Source organism: Cupressus sempervirens, chromosome 3 (assembly GCF_028749045.1).
Source record: "Cupressus sempervirens isolate cs-2001-9-10 chromosome 3, ASM2874904v1, whole genome shotgun sequence".
In the NCBI taxonomy this organism is placed as follows: domain Eukaryota; kingdom Viridiplantae; phylum Streptophyta; class Pinopsida; order Cupressales; family Cupressaceae; genus Cupressus; species Cupressus sempervirens.
Genome location: NC_143120.1, coordinates 470,719,182 through 470,739,237, shown reverse-complemented (window position 1 = coordinate 470,739,237; position 20,056 = coordinate 470,719,182). Strand labels below are relative to the sequence as shown.

Genomic DNA, 20,056 nt, shown 5'->3' with positions numbered 1-20,056 from the left:
TGGTGCTCCTTCCATTATTTCATGATATATTATTATCAAGCCATCCAATCAGCTATAGGACAAAGATAATTCCTGAACAATCGAATTAGCAATATGGTCGATCTGCATTGCATTTGGACACTTGGTTTGAGGTTCATCTCATCGATTCTCATTCATCATAGGATCTTTATCTGATTAGACCTCGATAGAAAACATTGAGATTTCTCGAGCCCCAAGCCCAAACCATGTAGGCTTTAATCTCCACATATCATAAAGCTTGTATATAGAGCTGAGCATTCTCACACCATTCGAGAGATGATGCAGGTGAAGCTTCCAGCTACGGGATGCTCAACTCTATATACAGGCTTTATGATATGTGGAGATTGAAGCCTGCACGATTTGGGCTTGGGGCTGAGGAATTCTCAATGTTTTCTATCGAGGTCTAATCATATAAAGATCCTGTGATGAATGGGAATCGATGAGATGAACCTCAAACCAAGTGTCCAAATACAATGCAAATCGACTTATTCTAATTCGATTGTTCAGGAATCATCTTTGTCCTATAGCTGATTGGATGGCTTGATAATAATATATCATGAAATAATGGAAGGAGCACCAATAAGACACCATCCTACTCAAATATAAGATGTGACCAAATGAAGTTACGTAGGGTTTAGGAGGTTTGATTTGGTTTGATGTAGTTGGAAGCCAACAATTTATTTTTTTTGTTTTACTTTGTATCCGTCGCTATTGTGACGTCAGCCACACAAATTGCGAATGGGTTGCTGTAGTGGTGACGCCCAACTGCCGTCGCAATTAAAGGGTGTCCGTCACAATGGTGACATCAGCCACAAGCATTGCAATGGGGTTGCTGTAGCGGCGATGCCCAACTACCGTTGCAATTTCCAGGGTGTCCATCGCAATTACGACATCAGCCACAAGAATTATGACGGGGTCTCTGTAGCGGTGACACCCCAATTGCTGTTGCAATTACCTGATGTCTGTCGCTATTGCGATGTCAACCCCAAGAATTGCGACGGGGTTGATGTCACAATAAAGTGGTTGCATAGTGATGGATATGCATCATAATTGTGACGATAAAGGATAGACGTCGTAATTTACGACTAAAAAATAGCGACATCTATGACTATTGCAGTGGCGACACATTTCTGTCGTAATTGCGACACATAGCCGTCGCAAAATGATGCCAAATATATTAGTGTCTGTTCTTCACTTAATTGATCTTACAATTCAGTCTCACTGCTAAGTCACCTTGAATGCTCTACAAACTATCTTGTTCACACCTTCAATTCAATCATTCACCCCTTCAAATTCTTTCAACTCTCTTCTCTCTCCTATAAAGTTTACAGATTCATCCTCCTTTAAGAAGACTGAGGTGACTTAGGGTTAGGTATGAATTTATGATTGAGATTCATCCATTTTTCCACTTAAACCTTCCCATTTTCTGATTGGCTGCATGTAATTACATAGGGAATCTGCATGTAGATTCGTCCTTATCTTTAAAGAATCGAAATCTAACCTTATGTCGGCTAAAAAATGGTTTATATAGTTGTTTGTACCATAACAAACAAATATGTCCAATCTGTGTTACTCAACATATGTAGTTACTGATGCTCGACATACACTGTATTTCTGCTTCTGGCTCGACACCTAAACTGCTCGACATCTACTGTTCATTTGGCACTTGAATCACTCGGCATGGTCTATTTGCTTGGCACTTGAGTGACTCAACACATGAGTGACTCGACACTCATTGCAACTCGACATGGTCTTGTATCTACATATTGTACTCGACATGCATTAGCAGTTCAATATGAACTAAGTAAATGACTTAAGTGTGTTGACACTCATTTGTCAAAACCAATCTGAGATCAATAGTTACATCATTAATGCATGTAACATAATAATGAGAGCCACCAAGGGAAGCTATTTGAGTTGGTCCCCATACATCTATATGCACAACCTCTAATTTCTCACTTTTCTTTTCCTTCCCACTCTTCACAAAACTGACTCTCTTTTGTTTTCCATAAACACAACTTTTACAAAAATCCATATTGACACATTATAGAGTTGATAAAACTTTCTTTGAATGAAGTAATTTCATACCTTTCTCACTCATGTGCTCAAATCTGTTGTGCCATGATGAGTACACAATACGTACCTGATCAGTCAGAACAAGCTAACAATAATTTTAATCATTTGAAGAATCAAACACCCATTCATTCTAAAGAGAATTAACTAACAACATACTTTGATTTGTTACAATAAATAAACTAACAAATTTAAAATCTTTGGCACTTTCTTATTGTCTTTGATCTTGTTCACTTTTGGCAAATTGATCTACTTAAGAACTTGCCTCCCCATGATTCATTGACAACTCTTAAGGTGATGCAACTTTTTTCTGGATTTTATTGTGTGTGACATTTTTGCATCAACATTTTCAATCACACTCTATGATCCATCATCAAGATGAGAAAAGCTAGAGGAAATAGAAATATGATGATGGATCACAGAGTGTGATTTGAAAATTTGATGCAAAAGTATTGCACAATCATCTAGAAAAAAATTTACATCACTCTAAATGATGAACTGTGGAAATCTCTTCACATTAACTCTTAAGGTATTTTCAAATACTACCAAGTTCTAAGACATTTAAGAAGATTAGATAGTGTTGGAGAAATCAAGGTTTTCTTGCAAACTCAAAAACAAGAATATGCAAGATAAGAAAAAATCAAAAACATGACATATACGATGTACAAAAGAACCTTTCTCATAAACGAAAGGATGAAGATGTGAGCATGTAGGAGTGAAAATTTGACCATACCTCCAAAAATGAAGCATGTATAGGGCTCTAAGAACAAGTGCTAGAATACTTGGCGAGTCCACACAAAATGAGAGAAAATGTAAGATGTCTCCAGTGAGCTTTAGTGTAAAGAAAAATCTCCTGAGTAGGCTAGTTGAGTAATAAATCTTTTTATAAGAGAAAGTTTAGTCATCGTAGGGAAAATGGAGATCACCACTTATTACAAAGATTAGTCCATCCTCAAAGTATAACTTTGTGACCACAACTAATCTATAGACCTACTAACTTATCCTCTAATATAATATAGATCAAATAGACACATCAAAACAATTTACTAAGAAAGAAACATCATTTATATGTTTAATATCAATTATATTTCAAAATCTAATTGAAATATATTAATATTAATATTATTAAAAGTAGTGGTTATCGTTGCATCGAAAGATTGACTTATTAATGCCTGATACAACCACTAGATTTATAGAAGACACATGATGTTGTTAAATCACGTAAAAAATCCATGTGAGGGATGCTAGCACATTGCCAAAAATCCCTCTTCCAACGTTACTCTCTGTGGCCTATGGATTCAAACATGTACCAAGCTCTAATTCCACTTATTAGAAACTATAGTGGTTGTCAGTACACCAAAAGGTCGACTTGTTAATACCCGATACAAACCACTAGACTTATATAAGACACACAAGGTTGTTAAACCATGCTATAGATCCCCCCGAGGGATGCTAGCACACTGCCACCAAATATTGATATTATTAATTTAATAATCTAATATAATATGCTATACAATAAAAATAATAGCAACTCCAAGAAAACTAAACACACACATGTTTAGAAATACTTCTCAAGGTACTTATTTTATATTCAATTTTTTATACTAAGGAGTAATAGACTCCTTAGAAAAGATATCTCTCCACACACAAATTTGTGGAATAGATAACTCCGAAGATATTTCTCCACACATATGTGTATTTCAAGATTTTAACTATATAATACCTTGCTAAATTGAGGTCTCAAGTTTAAGTTTAGGCTAAAATCCAAAAACAAACTCATATCTAATATTACAAAATATAGAAATTAAATGAATTCTCTTTTTGAAGACAACATATCAATTGACAACTTCCTGGGAAGTCTCGGTGCTTCACCTCTGTGAGCATCACCTGGATCCAATGAGTGCTAAGTGATCCATTTATTCTCATGAGAGATGGATTCGTGTTGAATCACTACTCATGAAACATGGGTCAATGAGTTTGACTCAAAATCACACACTTAAATCCTGAAAGCAATATCACAACATATCAATTGCCATACCATCTAACCATTATTATTAATTAATCTTTTTGTGCTTGCTTAATTGTGTTTGTTTAATAATTAAGTCGAGAGGCTTCCTACAGTGGGAGCAATCTTCAATGTAAACATTTAACTATTTTAATAAAATTTGATAGGTAACCGCTAGTAAAGATGAAGATGATTGATTGAATAATAATGTTTTAGCAAAAGCGGTACAATCATACAAATGATATTATATCTTTCTTCAATGATTCAAATTGCAATGGTAATACGTAATAGTTTGTAATAGGCATATACTTGCATATCTAAAATTTTAATTATATTTTAAATTAGATATCTCTCAACTTAATTTATCAAAAAATTTAATTAAAATTTTAGGTATACTAGTTAATTAACCTATGTGTAACAAAAACTTAAACACCGCTCACATTTAAATGCTTAAAAAGTATGTTTGAAAATGAATCAAATACCGCTGGTGCTGCGTAAACCAAAGCAAATTGGGGAGCGCTTTTATCAAATGTTTTTAACATGGGCGTCGCATGCAAGTTTGTTGAAAATGTTAAAAAAATATATACTGATTTGGAACATATATGAAAGCGAGGTTCAACGCTACTCAACCGCGTATGCCGGGAAAATGTATTCTCGACATAATGGCTCACGATCCGGCACCTGCGACGGGGATTCAGCCGGATTCATTCGGGAGCTTGCACCTGAAGTCACTGTACAATGTCGGTTTTCAAAGAATGTATTTATTGCCCTCAATTGTATAGCTCAAATACACCTCATCTCATTGATTTCATAATTTGAGTGTGCATCACATTTTGAAATCTGGAGCATAACCATTACAATTTGAAGTATACTTATTGAGATATTGAATGGAAGAGGAAGATTATTTGTTCAAGGTGGTGTTGATAGGGGATTCCGCAGTGGGCAAGTCAAATCTGCTTGCTCGATATGCGCGGGACGAGTTTCATGTGAATTCAAAAGCGACAATTGGGGTGGAGTTCCAAACCCAAAGCATGGAGATCGATGACAAAGACATCAAGGCCCAAATTTGGGACACTGCCGGTCAGGAGAGGTTCAGGGCTGTCACCTCTGCTTATTACAGGGGTGCTCTCGGCGCCCTTGTTGTTTTTGATATTACCAGGAGACCCACCTTTGAGAATGTTACTCGTTGGCTTCAAGAACTCAGGAGTAAGTCCTAAATCCTTCAATTTCACTACAATTTAACATCGCACAGTGCTTTCTAGGTGTGTTTGCTGTTTCACGCCCTATGAATCTTAGGATTAGCTGTAAAATCCTTCAACATCACTAGAAATTTGCATCACACAACGCTTTTTAGGTGTATTTGGTGTTTCATACTCTTTTAATCTTAGGATTAAATGCGCAATCCTCCAACATAACAAGGAATTTGCATCACTCAATGCTTTCTAGGTGTGTTTGGATGTCTCATACCCTCTTAATCTTATGTTGGGTGTGATTTGCATGCACACATCACAGGCATAACTGCACAAATCTGATAAACATATATTTGGGCGTCTAATAAATTCTAGCATATGCACACATACGTATCTATATAAATCTGACCAACGCTGTTTGTAATTTAGGGTACCTGCAATCGTATACCTATCCTGCATTTATGCATCAATTTATTGGTTGATGCCGAGTCAGTATGACTTGAATGTGACTATATGCCTACTTGTAATGTGATACTTATGTCATTTTGCTCTTATACATCAATTTATTGATGCTGTGCCAGTGTGACTTTAATTTATTTACCCATTTGCAGTATTGCATTTATCTGGTCATCCTGCATTTATGGATCAACTTATCGGTTTGTGCTGTATCAATGTGAGTTATATGTAGGAATATGCCCTTTTGATATTGCGCTTAGATGTCATCTTGCTCTTATGCATCAATCTACAGGTTGATACTGTGTCATTGTGCCTTTTATTTATGTACCCACTTGCAGAATTACATTTATTTGGTCATCTTGCAATTATACATAATTTTATTGGTTGGTGCTGTATCAGTGTGGCTTATATAGTTGCATCTATATTCCCACCACTTGCAATAGTGCATTTATCTTTACATCCTGGATCTATGCATCAATCTGTTGTTTGATCCAACGCTAGTGTGAATTATATGCATATATCTACTTGCAGCATTGCATTTATATGTATATCCTGGATTTATGAATCAATTTGTTGGTTGATGCTATGTTAGTGTAATTTGTATGTAGTATGTACATGCCTTCTTGCAGCATTACATTTATATGTGAATACTGCATCTATGCACTAATTTATTGATTACTGATGTGTTCGTATGACTTGTATGCACAGGTCGACTTGCAGCATTGCATTTTTTTGTGTGGCCTGCATGTGGCATCATTTTGTTGGTTGATTCTGTTTCAGTGTGACTTGTATGCTTATATCCACCTGCAGTATTGCATTCATCTATGCATCCCGTATTTTGGCTTCAATCAATTGTTGATGCCATGTTAGTGCGATTTGTATCTATATGCTCATTTGCAGCATTGCATTTATCTGTGCATCATGCATTAATGCATTAATTTATTGGTTGATGCTGTGTTGTAGTCATACCACTCCTAGCACTGTGTTTGTTTGTGCATTCTGCATTTATGCATCAATCAATTGGTTGATGCCTTGTCATTGTGACTTGTATATATATAAGTACCCACTTTCAGCATTGCATTCACTTCGTGTCTTCACAAAAACTGTTGTATGGATGTGTGTTTCCATTCTGTATTTATGTAGCAGTGCATATAGTAGCTCAATCTGTATTTGTTTGTCCACTATGCAATGATGCATATTGTGTGGACAGGTCCCAGAACATATGATAGATTTTAATGTATAAAACAAGCATTGATGAGACGATCAAAACTAATTTCCCTGACGTCATTGTGGATGTGTTCAAGATTCAAATTCAACAGAGTAAATGCAGTATGCCCTGCATTTGAAGAGCATAAGAGTTTTTAGCGTCTACTGTATTTCTGTTCTGTTATATGACCCATTGATAAGGTTGTCTTTTAGATCACTGTCAAGCCTGGCATTGTTTTGTGCGTTAGTTCTTTTTCAAAAAGGAGATTGCTTTGCATCTACTTTTTTTCGTAAATTTTTTCAAATTTGTGCCCCCAGTTTTAAATTTGAAACTTTATAATTGAGCCTATCCGAATGGCTTGATGTCCATGGTTTGTTTGTTGTAAGCTTTTGATAGCTGAATTATGTTAGTTTAAACTTTAAAGAGATGATTGTAGCCTTTGGGATGCATTTCCAATAGTTATTTTGCAAATTTGGACTGCCTTGTTAATCTTTACATTTCTGTCATAATGATTGAGTATTAAAGAGTAAGTGAGGGCATTTCCTAATCTGCAGCATAATGCAGCTGATGCCATAGATTTATCTTGTTCCATTGTTAGGGGGAGAATGTTCTATCTAGTTTTTGATATTGACCTCTGATCAATTATCAAATCTCTATTTGGTCGATCCTAAAATTTAGAGAAACTAATGGAGTTGATATTATTTGAAAGCCAATTCGCCTTTCATGATATTCATCGAATGTTTTTGCCTAATTAATGTAAATTAGAGTATTTGTCATGATAATTGCTGTGTCAATTTTGTTCATTTGTGACATAGCCATAGTTTTCAACAGAAACAGTTACAATAGTGAAATGAGTACTTTGCTTAATGAATCTTAATTACTGTTGATCTCTATGAAACTTTAGCACAATTACATGAGGATCTCGAAGACGACAAGCATTCAAACTAGTAGTATTCCTTGTTGATAGTTGCATCAAGGAAAATTATCCCTAATTAGTATTATTAAGCTTCAGAAATATATAAATCTGTTTTTCAATGATCCCACACATATATACTCCAGATTATAAACTCTGAAAAAAGTCAGATGCCAAATTACTTTAAAACCAAATATAATTGAACAATAACATATTCTTTTCATTTCATATTTTTCCAAATGACGGTTAAATGATTCTATTTAATGTTGATTCCATATTAGCAGGGCATGATACCATATTAGCACAATGGCTCACTTTATTTGCTGCTAAAATTAGAGCTCTTCCTCTACACAGATAGCTCATGATACTTTAGCAACTCGTAGACACTGGCAATGGTACATAAACATGGATGTGACTTTTAGAATCCGGGTAGAGGGCACTAATGATAATAGATAAACTTATATTTTAAAGTTGAAAATGAAATGTATATAACATCAAATTATAAATGAAAACGGATTAAATGAGTTGGGGATTCTTCTCCTTAGCTATCATATGCTTCATTGAACCTTTCCTTACAAGGCATACTTGCCAGACCTGGAAGTACTTCAAAGCTTTGCATACTCTTTTTTTCAAATCCTTTAACCATGATTTGGATTGATACCTTTTCATGAATTTGTGAGAAATGGCCTGGGAGGGGTCTTTGAGCTTTTAGGCTCAAGTAATATTGTTTACTTTTGAAGCAGGGAAAATTAAGATTTAGGACAATTCGAGCTTGCTAGAGATTTAGGGAGATACCTCTTACCAGTTTCCTTGCCTCCAAAATATGTACCTTGCTTTGAAATATATACATCATGCAGGTAAAAGTATTTGGTACCTGTCACAGGACATGTTTTGTGTTGGTAGTGGGCCAGCATTCCTTGCAGGGTTTGGGACATGATTTAACCACCTCCTGTGGTTCTATAAGACTATTGGTTGTGTTGGGCATTAATAGGTCGATCTTTTGGTGCAACGGCAACCCTGTCCTTTCTAACAATTGGTATCAGAGCTTGGTCACAGGTTCAAATCCTGCAAGCCATAGCGAGTGACATTGGGAGGGGGATTGTTGACAGTGGGCCAGCATCCCTCGCAGGGTTTGGGACATGTTTTAACCGCCTCCTGCGGTTCTATAAGAGATGCACTGATAATGGCAAATTTTATATGTAACTCATAGCATGCACATAAGACTAAAACATCTATGGTATACCATATCAGTGGCGGCATCTTTTACTGCTCATAGACTGGTCCAATGCGAAGTTGTTAATTACATCTCAAGACAATGAAAATTCACATACAAGGAGCAGAGTCAAGCAAACTGTCTTTTACTCTTTTTAGGGTTTTCAATGATCAGATTTTTCTCAAATGGTCTTTTTTTGTTATTACATTTTAAAGAGAAACTGACATGATTGTGCAAATCACCTGCAGTGCATTCCGATATGAATGCTGTGACAATGCTGGTTGGAAACAAGTGTGATTTAGAGAAACTCAGAGAGGTACCAGTTGAGGAAAGTAAGGCCTTTGCTGAAGCAGAGAAGGTGTTTTTCATGGAGACTTCTGCAATGAATGCAACGAATGTGAACGATGCTTTTCAAATTGTAATAAGGGAGATCTACAATAACACGAGTAGAAAAGTTTTATCGAATTCTCACAAATCTGAATCATCACTAGGTAGTAGCAATAGGGTCACACTTATAGGGAATGGAGATGGTGAAAGCATGAAGGGGTCAAAGAAATATTCATGCTGTTAAGAACTGATCAAAGGTTTCAAATTTACATTTTTTGATCTGTTGTATGGAATATGCTGCTGCTTATTGCCTGTTTCAAAAAATGGGTTTTGCTTATTAGTTGCTAATGTATTCATAAAGGGTGTACTATGCTGATACACATCTTTTGTGTATTTTCTGCCTTTGTTTTCAGTATTGTTTAGAAGATGCCATGGTTTTTAATCCGAAGAAGTTTGTGGCAGTGATTTTTCGACAAATATATCATAAATGAAGAGGTCTGTTGTATTCATTAATCTGTGATCAATAAAGTTGTAACTTCACCCAAAAAATATTTTATAAAATTGGATTTCTATTCATTACATTGCCCTCAGTGGATGCACAGAAATCAGCTGAGAACACCCATTGTTTCACCTTGTTGTTTTGGTGTGTGTTAAAGATGTTGAAACGATCTTAAGCAGGTCTTATTCACTAATGCTTATTGAATATGAAATTCAAACTCTCCTGTTAAAAGTTATAATCTTAATATTGGTCCATCTCATAATACTGCTTGTCTATCATTTTAAAGCTTTTTTAGCTTTTTTGGTTGGTGATTGATCAATTTGTGCACCACTATTGATACATTTCATAAAGACTACTGGTACATTTAACCACAAGCACTAGTGTTTTTTGAGTGAGCGACTATTAGTGCATGAACATAGCGGGTTCTGAGCAAACATTTTGAAATGACACTTTTGGATCACTTCATGCTCCATGATCCCTACAGAGAGATACATAAATGCCCAAAAACCAAAACTTCAGCTTTAAGCTCTTCACTCACCTACAAAGATATACCAGAAAAATTGGCAAAATCTGACTTATGGTTTAGAAGTTCTAGGTGTGTGAAGTCAGCCTGGGCAACTACTGGGGCTTTTCTCCAGAAGCATTTCTATAAAAATAATGAACAACATTAAACCGAGGTCAATTTTCCAAGTCGAAAAGAAAAAAGATTGAAGATTTGAAGGGGATATTTTGTGCATTAAAGTGATAATGGACAAGAAGATGAAGTGGCAGGAGAAGAAAGGGAATAAAAATGAAGGCAGGCTCATGCAACATCATTTAAAGCAAATAAAGAGAAACTAGAATTGTCTGCGTAGAAATTAAAGAATTTGTTGAGTGGGTTGCATGGATGGAAGAATATTTTGAATGTGGAAAAACAGATGATGAGCAGATTAAGTCTGAATACTGAGCTGAGAAGACATGCTTCGGTTTGGTGGGGTCGTCACTAGTGAAAGCTTAAAGAGATCAGATAATAGAATAAAATGCTAGACTATGTTAAAGTCTGATTTAAAATAGACTTTGTTTCAAAATTGGGAATTCCTAACGCAGGCTATTGTGTAAAAGAAAGATGCCCAATGTCTCATTGTAAGGGTGAAAATGTAAGAACATGGACTTTTTGCTTTCATTTTTGACTCACTTTGATTCGTTCCATTAACATTTTTGACCCACTTTGTTTCATAACTTGTTAATGTAGTTGGTAAATATCATGTTTTTGTGTAAAAGTTGGTAAATAATTCGAATTTCATGTGATCTTATCTTCATATATCTTAAAAGTTGAGATGTGTCCAACCTTTATGTAAATAGATCAAGTTCATAGACTATACATAAAATGTAGACAAACATATAAATGATTGAAGCTTTTTAAAATAAATTAATTTTGTTCAAAGTTGATGTTTTTATTTGTTCATTTAAGTATAAACTGTTTGAAAATCTATTTTAGATACTAAATAAAAATAATAAAATCTTTTTCATGATTTGTTGGACTCAATAAAATATTTATTGCATTATGAAAGTATTTTAATATCTTATATAATTGTTTACTATCTTTGATCTTTATTCTAATGTCTTATATTGAACAAAATAGAATGTTTGATATTATTTATTTGTTCCTACCCATCCCACTCTTGTAACATATTTATCTTAGCCTTCTAACTTTTGCTTTCATCCCATCATTAAAGTGTCACTCCTATTATAAGTGTTTCCTCTAGTGTGGTTACCACCCATTATCTTATTACTACATAGTCTATGCCTTATGTTATTTACATCTCACTTTTTTAAGTTCGTGCATGGAAGGATACTATTGCATTCATTAGATGGATTTAGAAAATAAAATAAAATCAATTGACCAATTAGATTCAAATCTTTATTATAGTTTTTTAATTTTTATATATTTAAAGTTTTGAAATAATAACATTTATTTATCTTCTATTGGTTCCCACTATTTATAGTAAGGAGAAAAATCATTTTCTAGTACTTAATAATTTTTTAGCTTGTCTCATAAATACATTATTGAAGGTATGAAGTTGGTGACTTTTAGAAATTTCTTATCTCATATGGATAAAGCAATAATATTAAATTAATGAAAAAAGTAAATGATAGTACATAGTACAACTATTAATATATACAATAAATATCTTTTTTTATTAAATTATATATATATATATTTTCAAGTTATTTTATATGAATAAATTTTTAAATTATTTTATTTTTGAATTTATCTAGTTTTTAATCTTATTTTATATAATTTTTTTTTTCAATTTCTTTGAATTTATTTCATATAAATGACATGGGTAGCCTAGGCTTGGCTTACGACTAGACATAGAAGTTTTATCTTTTATTTTCTCATTTATTCTTGCAATGTTCCATCTAATGTAACCTGATATTCTAGAAATTTCTTATCTCATATGGATAAAGCAATAATATTAAATTAATGAAAAAAGTAAATGGTAGTAGATAGTACAACTATTTTTTGAAAAAAGAGGGGTAAAAATTTATTCAATCAAATCCAAGTAACAGAGCAAACAGCCGAAGGCCCAAAACAACACTACAAACTCTTGTCCTCCAGAAACATATGATCAATGATCTCACAATACTCAGAAGGTAACTTATCCCTACCATTAATATCCCATCTACCCACATTCTCTGAAGCCCACTTTGCCAGACAATCTGCCACTCTGTTCCATTGGAGAGGGATATGATGAAAGGAGACAGAGTCCAAGGAACTATAGAGACTAAGAATTTGTTTGGCCAAAGAGGCAAGTTGCCAACTAACATCTTCCAACCTTTGGTTATTCAACATATCCACAACAATCGGAGAGTCAAACTCACAGATGATCTTTTGCCACCCTAATGAGTAGCCACACTCAATAGCAACCTTAATAGCCAGGGCCTCCATCAAATTATTAGAATGTTGACCCTTGTAAATAGAGAGGAGAAAAACTGCACCACCATCATCACCTCTACCAATAGCCCCAATACCAGCATGACCAGGGTTCCCTCGAGAAGATCCATTTGTATTGATCTTCAAGAACCCAGTCAGGGGAGGAGAGCACCTCCCATCTCCACACACCTACTACTTACCATGGCTCGGTCTTTTTCTGGGAATGCCTCCCCGACAGTTATCTCCCAGGTTCAGATTCCTCACAATAACTTGATCCCTAGGATATATATTAACAGACATATCACACTTTACATAAATCGTCTCCTAAAGCCTATTAGGAATCGACTTCCACAATTGGGAGCTTCCAAGTTTGGAATCACAAAAAATTATGTGATTCCTTTCTAGCCAAAGGTTCCAAAGAATGAAGATCGAACCAACCAACCAGGCAACCTGTAAGAAAGAAGTCTTTGTTGGAGGTCTGCCCAAGCTTTCCCAAAAATCAATAAGAGAAGTAGCATGAGTACAACTATGACACCAAGCCTCCCACCATATATGCCATATCTCTCTCGAAAAGGGGCAGAGAAAAAACAAGTGGGAGACACACTCCTTATTGTGTAAACAAAGAACACAAACTGAGGGACCTTGAAAACCTCGTTTGCGAAGATTCTCCCAAGTGAGACATTTCTTCTGAGCCAATAACCATAAGAAAAAGTTACACTTGGGCCATGAAAAGCTGCTCCAAACCTTCTTCCACTAGTGCACTTCAGCCAGACCATGAAGGTTCCTGTTGAGAATAGCATAGCCTTGAGCCATTGTAAATTTGCCTTTTGTACTTGGACTCCAAGCCAAGCTATCCCTCCCATTGAGAGAGCTGCAAAACCTATCCTCTAGAACTTGACAGAGAAGGGCACGATCCTCATCAGAGCTACGTATCAGCAACTCTTGAGAATCCTTCTAGCAAGTCCTCTCAACCTGCCCCAGGTGCTTAACGGTCTTAAAATGCTCCACCTTAAGCCATCCTGCATTAGTAAAAGTTTGGGAGAGGGGGAGAAGTTGGGGAAAACTAGAAAGAATGGGAGGATGGCCATCCCATGAGTCCTGCTAAAACAGAGTATCCGGGCCTCTGTTACAAATCCAGAAGAGCCCTCCTTAACTAGTTGTGCTCCCCTCTTAAGAGTATCCCAAATACAGGAGCCTTTACCCACCAAAGGAAGTCATGGCACCTCAGAGCAATCTGCACCAGGAAAGTACTTATGGGTAAGTATCTTGGCCCACTCTTGATCTTGACTGTTACACCATCACTAGTACAATTTGGCAGCCAATGTTGTGACAACAAGAGCCATCGAGTGAAGCCCAAGGCCACCCGCATGCTTTGGCCTACACACATACTCCCACTTGACCAGGATCCACTTCAAGGATAGAAGACTACTAGACCAAAGAAATTGCCGAGATAAAGCATCAAAGTCCCTCACAAAATTAGAAGGGGGAATATGAACACAACACCTATAAATGGGTAGAGACTACACCATAGTCTTTAGCAGAACCAATCTCTCAACAGAGGATAACCATCTACAAGTCCAGTGACTAACCTTAATCCTGAACTTATCCAAAATCCCCTGCTAGTAATCCTTCTACTGAGCACCCAATGACAAAGGGACCCCAAGATACATCAGAGGAAGGGAGCCAATTTGGAACCTAAGAATTCTAGCAATCGTGTTCTGAATAAGCCGAGGAGTGTTAAAGAAATAAATAGAAGACGTATCATCGTTAATTTTCTAACCTGAGGCTTTCACATAGATATCCAAAGCTTTCTTGATATTTACTGCCTCACTGATTCTAGCCATGCCCATCAATCCAGTATCATCCACAAACTAAAGATGAGAATATGACGGAAGGTTATTACTCCAACTCCAACCTTGGATGATCCCCTGCTATGCTTGAGCTTTTAAAAATCTACTAGGATCCTCTGCCATGATAATGAATTAGTAGGGAGATAGAGGGTCTCCTTTCCGAAGTCCTTGAGAGACACCAAACAACTCAGAAGGTTCTCCATTAATAAGAACTAAGAAGGAGGAAGAGGTCACACAGCTTAGAACCCATTCGACCCATTCCACAGCAAATCCAAAAGTCAAAAAAATTTTCTGTAAGAACTCCCAACTCACCCGATCATAACCTTGGCCATGTCAAGTTTTATGAACATAGCTTTCTCCTTAGAAGTGGCCATAGAGTGGATAGCCTCTGTTGCTATCACAATTCCATCCAAAATTTGTCTTCCGTCAACAAAGCCACCCTGTTCAACAGAGATCAAAGAATTGAGGAATGACTTGAGCCTCTCAGCAATCAATTTGGTGATGATCTTATAGACAACATTACATAATGCTATAGGCTTGAATTGATCCAACGAATTAGCCCCTTCCTTCTTAGGTATGAGAGCTAAGAAGGTAGAATTCAAAGACTTCAACATCTATTTGTTCCTATATGATTCCCAGACCACATCTAGGAGATCATACTTTATTATCTCCCAGAATTCTTAGAAAAACTCAATCGGAAACCTGTCTGGACTAGGGGCCTTACCTTTCTTCATATTAAACACAATTTTCTCCAATTCTGGAAGCAAGATAGGGCTTAAGAGGGTGTCGTTCATTTTTGCAGAGACTAGGTGAGGGATACAATTCAAGATGTCACGCTCCTCAGGCCCAACACCAGGATCCTCCCTAGAAAAGAGATTAGAGAAGTAATTGACTGCTTCCCTAGAGATATCTTCACAGGAAAAGATCTGAGTTCCATCCATTAAGACAAGAGAGGAGAGAGAGTTCCCCTGCCTTTGTGCCTTAACAAAGTTGCAGAAAAAATTAGTGTTCCTATCCCCCTCTTGATGCCAATCAATAGGAGATTTTTACTTCCAGAAAATCTCCTCCCAAAGCTCCCATTCTTCCAACTCCTTAAGAGCTAGGGACTCAGCTTCACTCATCTCAAAGTTCAACCCATGGTCACGAATCTGGCGGGTAATGTTATCTAGCTTGGTTTGAGCACCAGTCTTCTAAACATGTAGATAACCAAAACACTATTTATTCCATCTCTTAAGCCCATACTTCACATGTTGAAAGTATACATGGCCGTACCATGATCAGGCATCCCCTCATACCACCAATCCACCATAAGATTAGGGAAAGACAAGTCTTTGAGCCACATCAATTGGAATTTGAAAGAGGGATTCTTGGCGACCCTGTATGAAGTGATGGAAAGCTTAACGGGCCAGTGATCTGATCCCCTCCAATCAAGAATTTCAGAATTGGCGATCCACCTATTGTCCATCGAATAGCATGAAACCAAAAATCTATCAAGCCTTTCCGAGATAGCCTCACCACCACATCTCTGATTATTCCATGAAAAGACACCATAAGTTGGCTTCACATCAATGAGAAACAATGAGCCAATCATATCTCTGAGTAGATGTGAAGATTTGTCCAGCCTAGCTAGCCCTCCTCTTTTTCCCTCAAGGCTAATGATTGCATTAAAATCTCCTGCCATAATCCATGGCAAATAAGGTTCCAAGGATATGATGAATCTAATATGGGCCCATAACTGGGATTTACCTGCAAAGTCTGTAGGGGCATAAATGTTGGATAAGAAGCACCTTTCTCCATTCTCAAAGCTAGTGGCAATCAAAGAAATGGACGACCGACTGGAGATCCACCATAATGGGGAGACTTTCCTTGGGTCCCAGAAGCAAGCCACCCCTCTTGAACTATTTAAGGCACCCACCCCCTACCAAGACCCTTGGGGCTAGATATATGCAACAAAATTAGCCAATCCATCCAATGAAAGCTTAGTTTCCTGAATAAAGACCATATTAGGAGACTGAAGCTCAATTAATCCGCAAACAACCTTTTGTTTGGGGATGCTGTTCAACCCCCTTACATTCCATGATAGCACAATCATTTATGGGGGTGAGAGAAATGAGAATCAATGGGTCTCACAGACCTAGACTCAACCAAATTTTCACCCATTATCTTCACTTTTTCTTGATCAGTCTTCCTACCACTTTTTAATGGTTTATCTAAAGGCCCCTTTTTGAAGGGTTTCTGCTGAATGCCTAAAACAAGAGGAGCCTTATTACTCTTAGCAGAATTAGATGTCCCCTTAGAGCTAAGGGGGTTAGTGGCCACCAAGGCTGGGCCCTGCGCACCCTGTGCTCCATGAAGATCCCTAATATCCTGAGTAGGAGGGGGCACATCAATTTCCAACTGCTTAGCCTGTAGGTCCCTTGTAACTAGAATCTAATCCTCTCTTTGCATATCCCCTACCTGAATCTCATGCTGACTTTTGGCCTTAGAAGAGAGCTCGACTGGGATACCTTCCTCTTGTACCATGTCTCCAAGAGCATCAAACCTATTAAAAGTGTCGTTAGTCCGCCTATCCATCCAGGTTCTCTTCTTACCTTTGCCCTTGTTACGAGATTTAACCTGAGTAAATCCCTCACTATCAATAGGTCCATTAGATACCATAGCCTTTCCCTTGTCCTCCCTAGGGGGACCTGGAGCATCCAAGGAGGGATTCTTATACCTGGGACATCTGTGTAGTAGATACCCGTATTCATGGCAGATTCTGCATCTAAATGGTAGGGTCTCATAATCCAATTGATGGATCTAGGAAACTGAGCCCATACAAATCTCCACAAAATCTAGCAATGGATTATTCAAATCAACTTCAAGAAAAATGTGAGAAAAAGAAATTACCTTATGATCTTGAGTCTGTGTAGCCGATCCCACAGGTTTTCTCAGAAGCATAGAAATTGAGTGAAGAATATCTTCCCTCCAGAATTCCAAAGGAAGTCTTGGCAAGCAAACCCACACCGAAACTCGAGAGGGGGCTTCCTCAGTAGAGTTAAAGCCTGTGTGCGAAGGCTTGATGAATAGCCCCACCTAGTTACAGAAATAAGGGCCACCTTCAAAAGACTTATTCCTATCCAACATGCAAGAGAAGATAACCATAAAATAATTATTAGCTGCTAACATAATCTCCATATCTCCTTCCGGGTTCCACACCCGACATGCCCAAGAATCCAACACTGGCAATGAAAGACAAAGGCCCAAAAATTTGCAGATAAGAGCATGATTACTCTAGTACTCAACATCCTCCGAAACCTATTCAAGTTGAATGACTAGAATAGGCCAGACCTCAGCTTTCTGCAAACATCCATTAATTTTTTGTAGTTGGAGCTTTCCATTCGAAGAGGATTCTCCTTCCCTCGATTGGTATTTACCATTTAGAGCCCTACTACTGGCATGTACCCCCAAAATTGGCTCACCCATCTCCAAATCTCCACCAGAAGACCAGGGAGAGACGACACCAAGATCCCTCATTCACCCCAAGCCCGGACTTAGCAAGCCGACAAGGAAAAGATGGGGCAGAAACCCCTCAATCCCACACTGTCTTAGACTCCCACCAAAGACGCAACTATTAAAACACAAGAACCAACTGCACACAATCACCCACGACCAAGGGGGAGCCAGATGCCCAGAGCACAACAAACACCACCGTTGCAACAACACATGAACCTCGAACCCACAGGCACAGTTTCACAGGGAGCATGAAAGATCGTAGGTCGAGCTAGGGCATGCAGGCCCTAGCAGACCGAGAATCACCCTCCATCGCAATGTCCATCAAAAAACAACATAGTACAACTATTAATATATACAATAAATATCTTTTTTAATTAAATTATATATATATTTCTCATTTATTCTTGCAATGTTCCATCTAATGTAACCTGATATTCAAATAGATATTTTTATTATGAATATTTGTTATGTAAGTTATTATTTATTGGTTGGAATGACTCATGGTTGAACCTCTGTCTGAACCTTATACTCAACAAGACTTGATCTCTAGTGGGCTTTTAAAGAACCTTTCATTTTCACGAGTAGACCAAAGACCCATTGACATAAATTCTATCTTAGTTTTTGAATTTTTAAATATGGAGTGTTATTAAATGGACTAGATATAATCAAGAAAATAACATTTAAAATTTTAGTTAAATTTTGAAGTTATTAAATTCAAATAATAAAATAAAAAAAATTTATGAATGAAAGTTTATATAGATTGATAGTATGTAAATATTTTATTGATCAGTAAAATATCATTTATTTTATTATTATTAAAATATATATCATAATTTACATTCATTTGATACCAATCACCATGACTATGTTATTTGATCACCTAGTTGCCCTTACGCCAATACTCTACTAATTTGGCTACCCAATACAAATTGATGCACAAGTACACAAAAATGGTGTGGACAATCATCCCTAAATACCTAGAATCTTGCAACCATATATAAAATGAATTCGACATTCATCCCAAAAACACTAAGGACCATCTTTATTTCCTCGTCTCCTCTATGAAATTGGATGGCAATGTTTGCTCCCACATTTGACTGGGTATCATCTTCAACAACAATTCCATGGCCTCCATGCCTGTAACCATGGCCATAGTTCCTCTGTGGAGCTTAGCCAAATCTTCAAACCCTTCTTGGGCCAAATCTTCAAATGCTTTGTCTAGCCTTTAGTAAAGAGTGAAGGAACTTGGCATTCTTATTGCCATATTTCAACCATTTTTCTTGTGTTATTTGTTTCCAATAAAGATCCTCTCTAGCAAGGATTTCATACATTTCATTTATTAGCAAGAGCACTGTAGAGCTAGAGTCCTGCCTAATTGCTAAAAAAAGAAGATTAAGGAAGAAATTAGCTTTGAAGTCTTGGGAAAATATTCATGTTTGTTTTTGTACTTAATTTGTGTTTGTTTTAATCTTCATTTCAATGTAAATAGATGATATATCAAATTATGTGTAATTTTTCTAATGAACATTTCAATTTGGTGGAGGAGAACTAGCAATATCCTAAACATACAACTACATGATTTGGGATTCAACTCTGTATGGAAATGAACTAAATGTAATTGAAGATAAAATGATTCATTGTCTTAAGATACTATAAATGAGAGTTAAAGAACACATGTATGGCATAGAATTTATAGTATTATTTCTTGTTCATTCTTAAATAAGTAAAGTTGGATTACAATTTAAGATTTATATTCTAAAATAAAAGAATCTACCATGGTCAAGTTATTTTTTCTATATCTAGTATTGTTCAATACCATTGCAACAACAATAGGCAAGTTTGTTTAATACACATATTTAATTTGGGTTGTCATGCTAAACCAATAAATAGATA

The 20,056-nt window shown here is 36.6% G+C and overlaps 1 protein-coding gene across 1 annotated transcript; it reads left to right on the top strand.

Annotated features, from left to right (window-relative positions):
- Positions 1 to 4,666: 4,666 nt before the first annotated feature.
- On the top strand, positions 4,667 to 9,981 carry LOC149567176 (ras-related protein RABA5c-like). The gene is made up of 2 exons (XM_089820359.1): positions 4,667 to 5,302; positions 9,324 to 9,981. The coding sequence occupies exons 1-2, from the start codon at positions 4,984 to 4,986 to the stop codon at positions 9,644 to 9,646; spliced, it is 642 nt and encodes a 213-aa protein (XP_089676485.1). The 5' UTR covers positions 4,667 to 4,983; the 3' UTR covers positions 9,647 to 9,981.
- The last annotated feature ends 10,075 nt before the right edge of the window (positions 9,982 to 20,056 follow it).

Coding starts and splice junctions, on each gene's coding strand:
- LOC149567176 (XM_089820359.1), top strand. CDS start 4,984: ATGGAAGAGGAAGATTATTTGTTCAAGGTGGTGTTGATAGGGGATTCC. Junction 5,303..9,323: donor TTGGCTTCAAGAACTCAGGA/GTAAGTCCTAAA, acceptor AATCACCTGCAG/TGCATTCCGATATGAATGCT.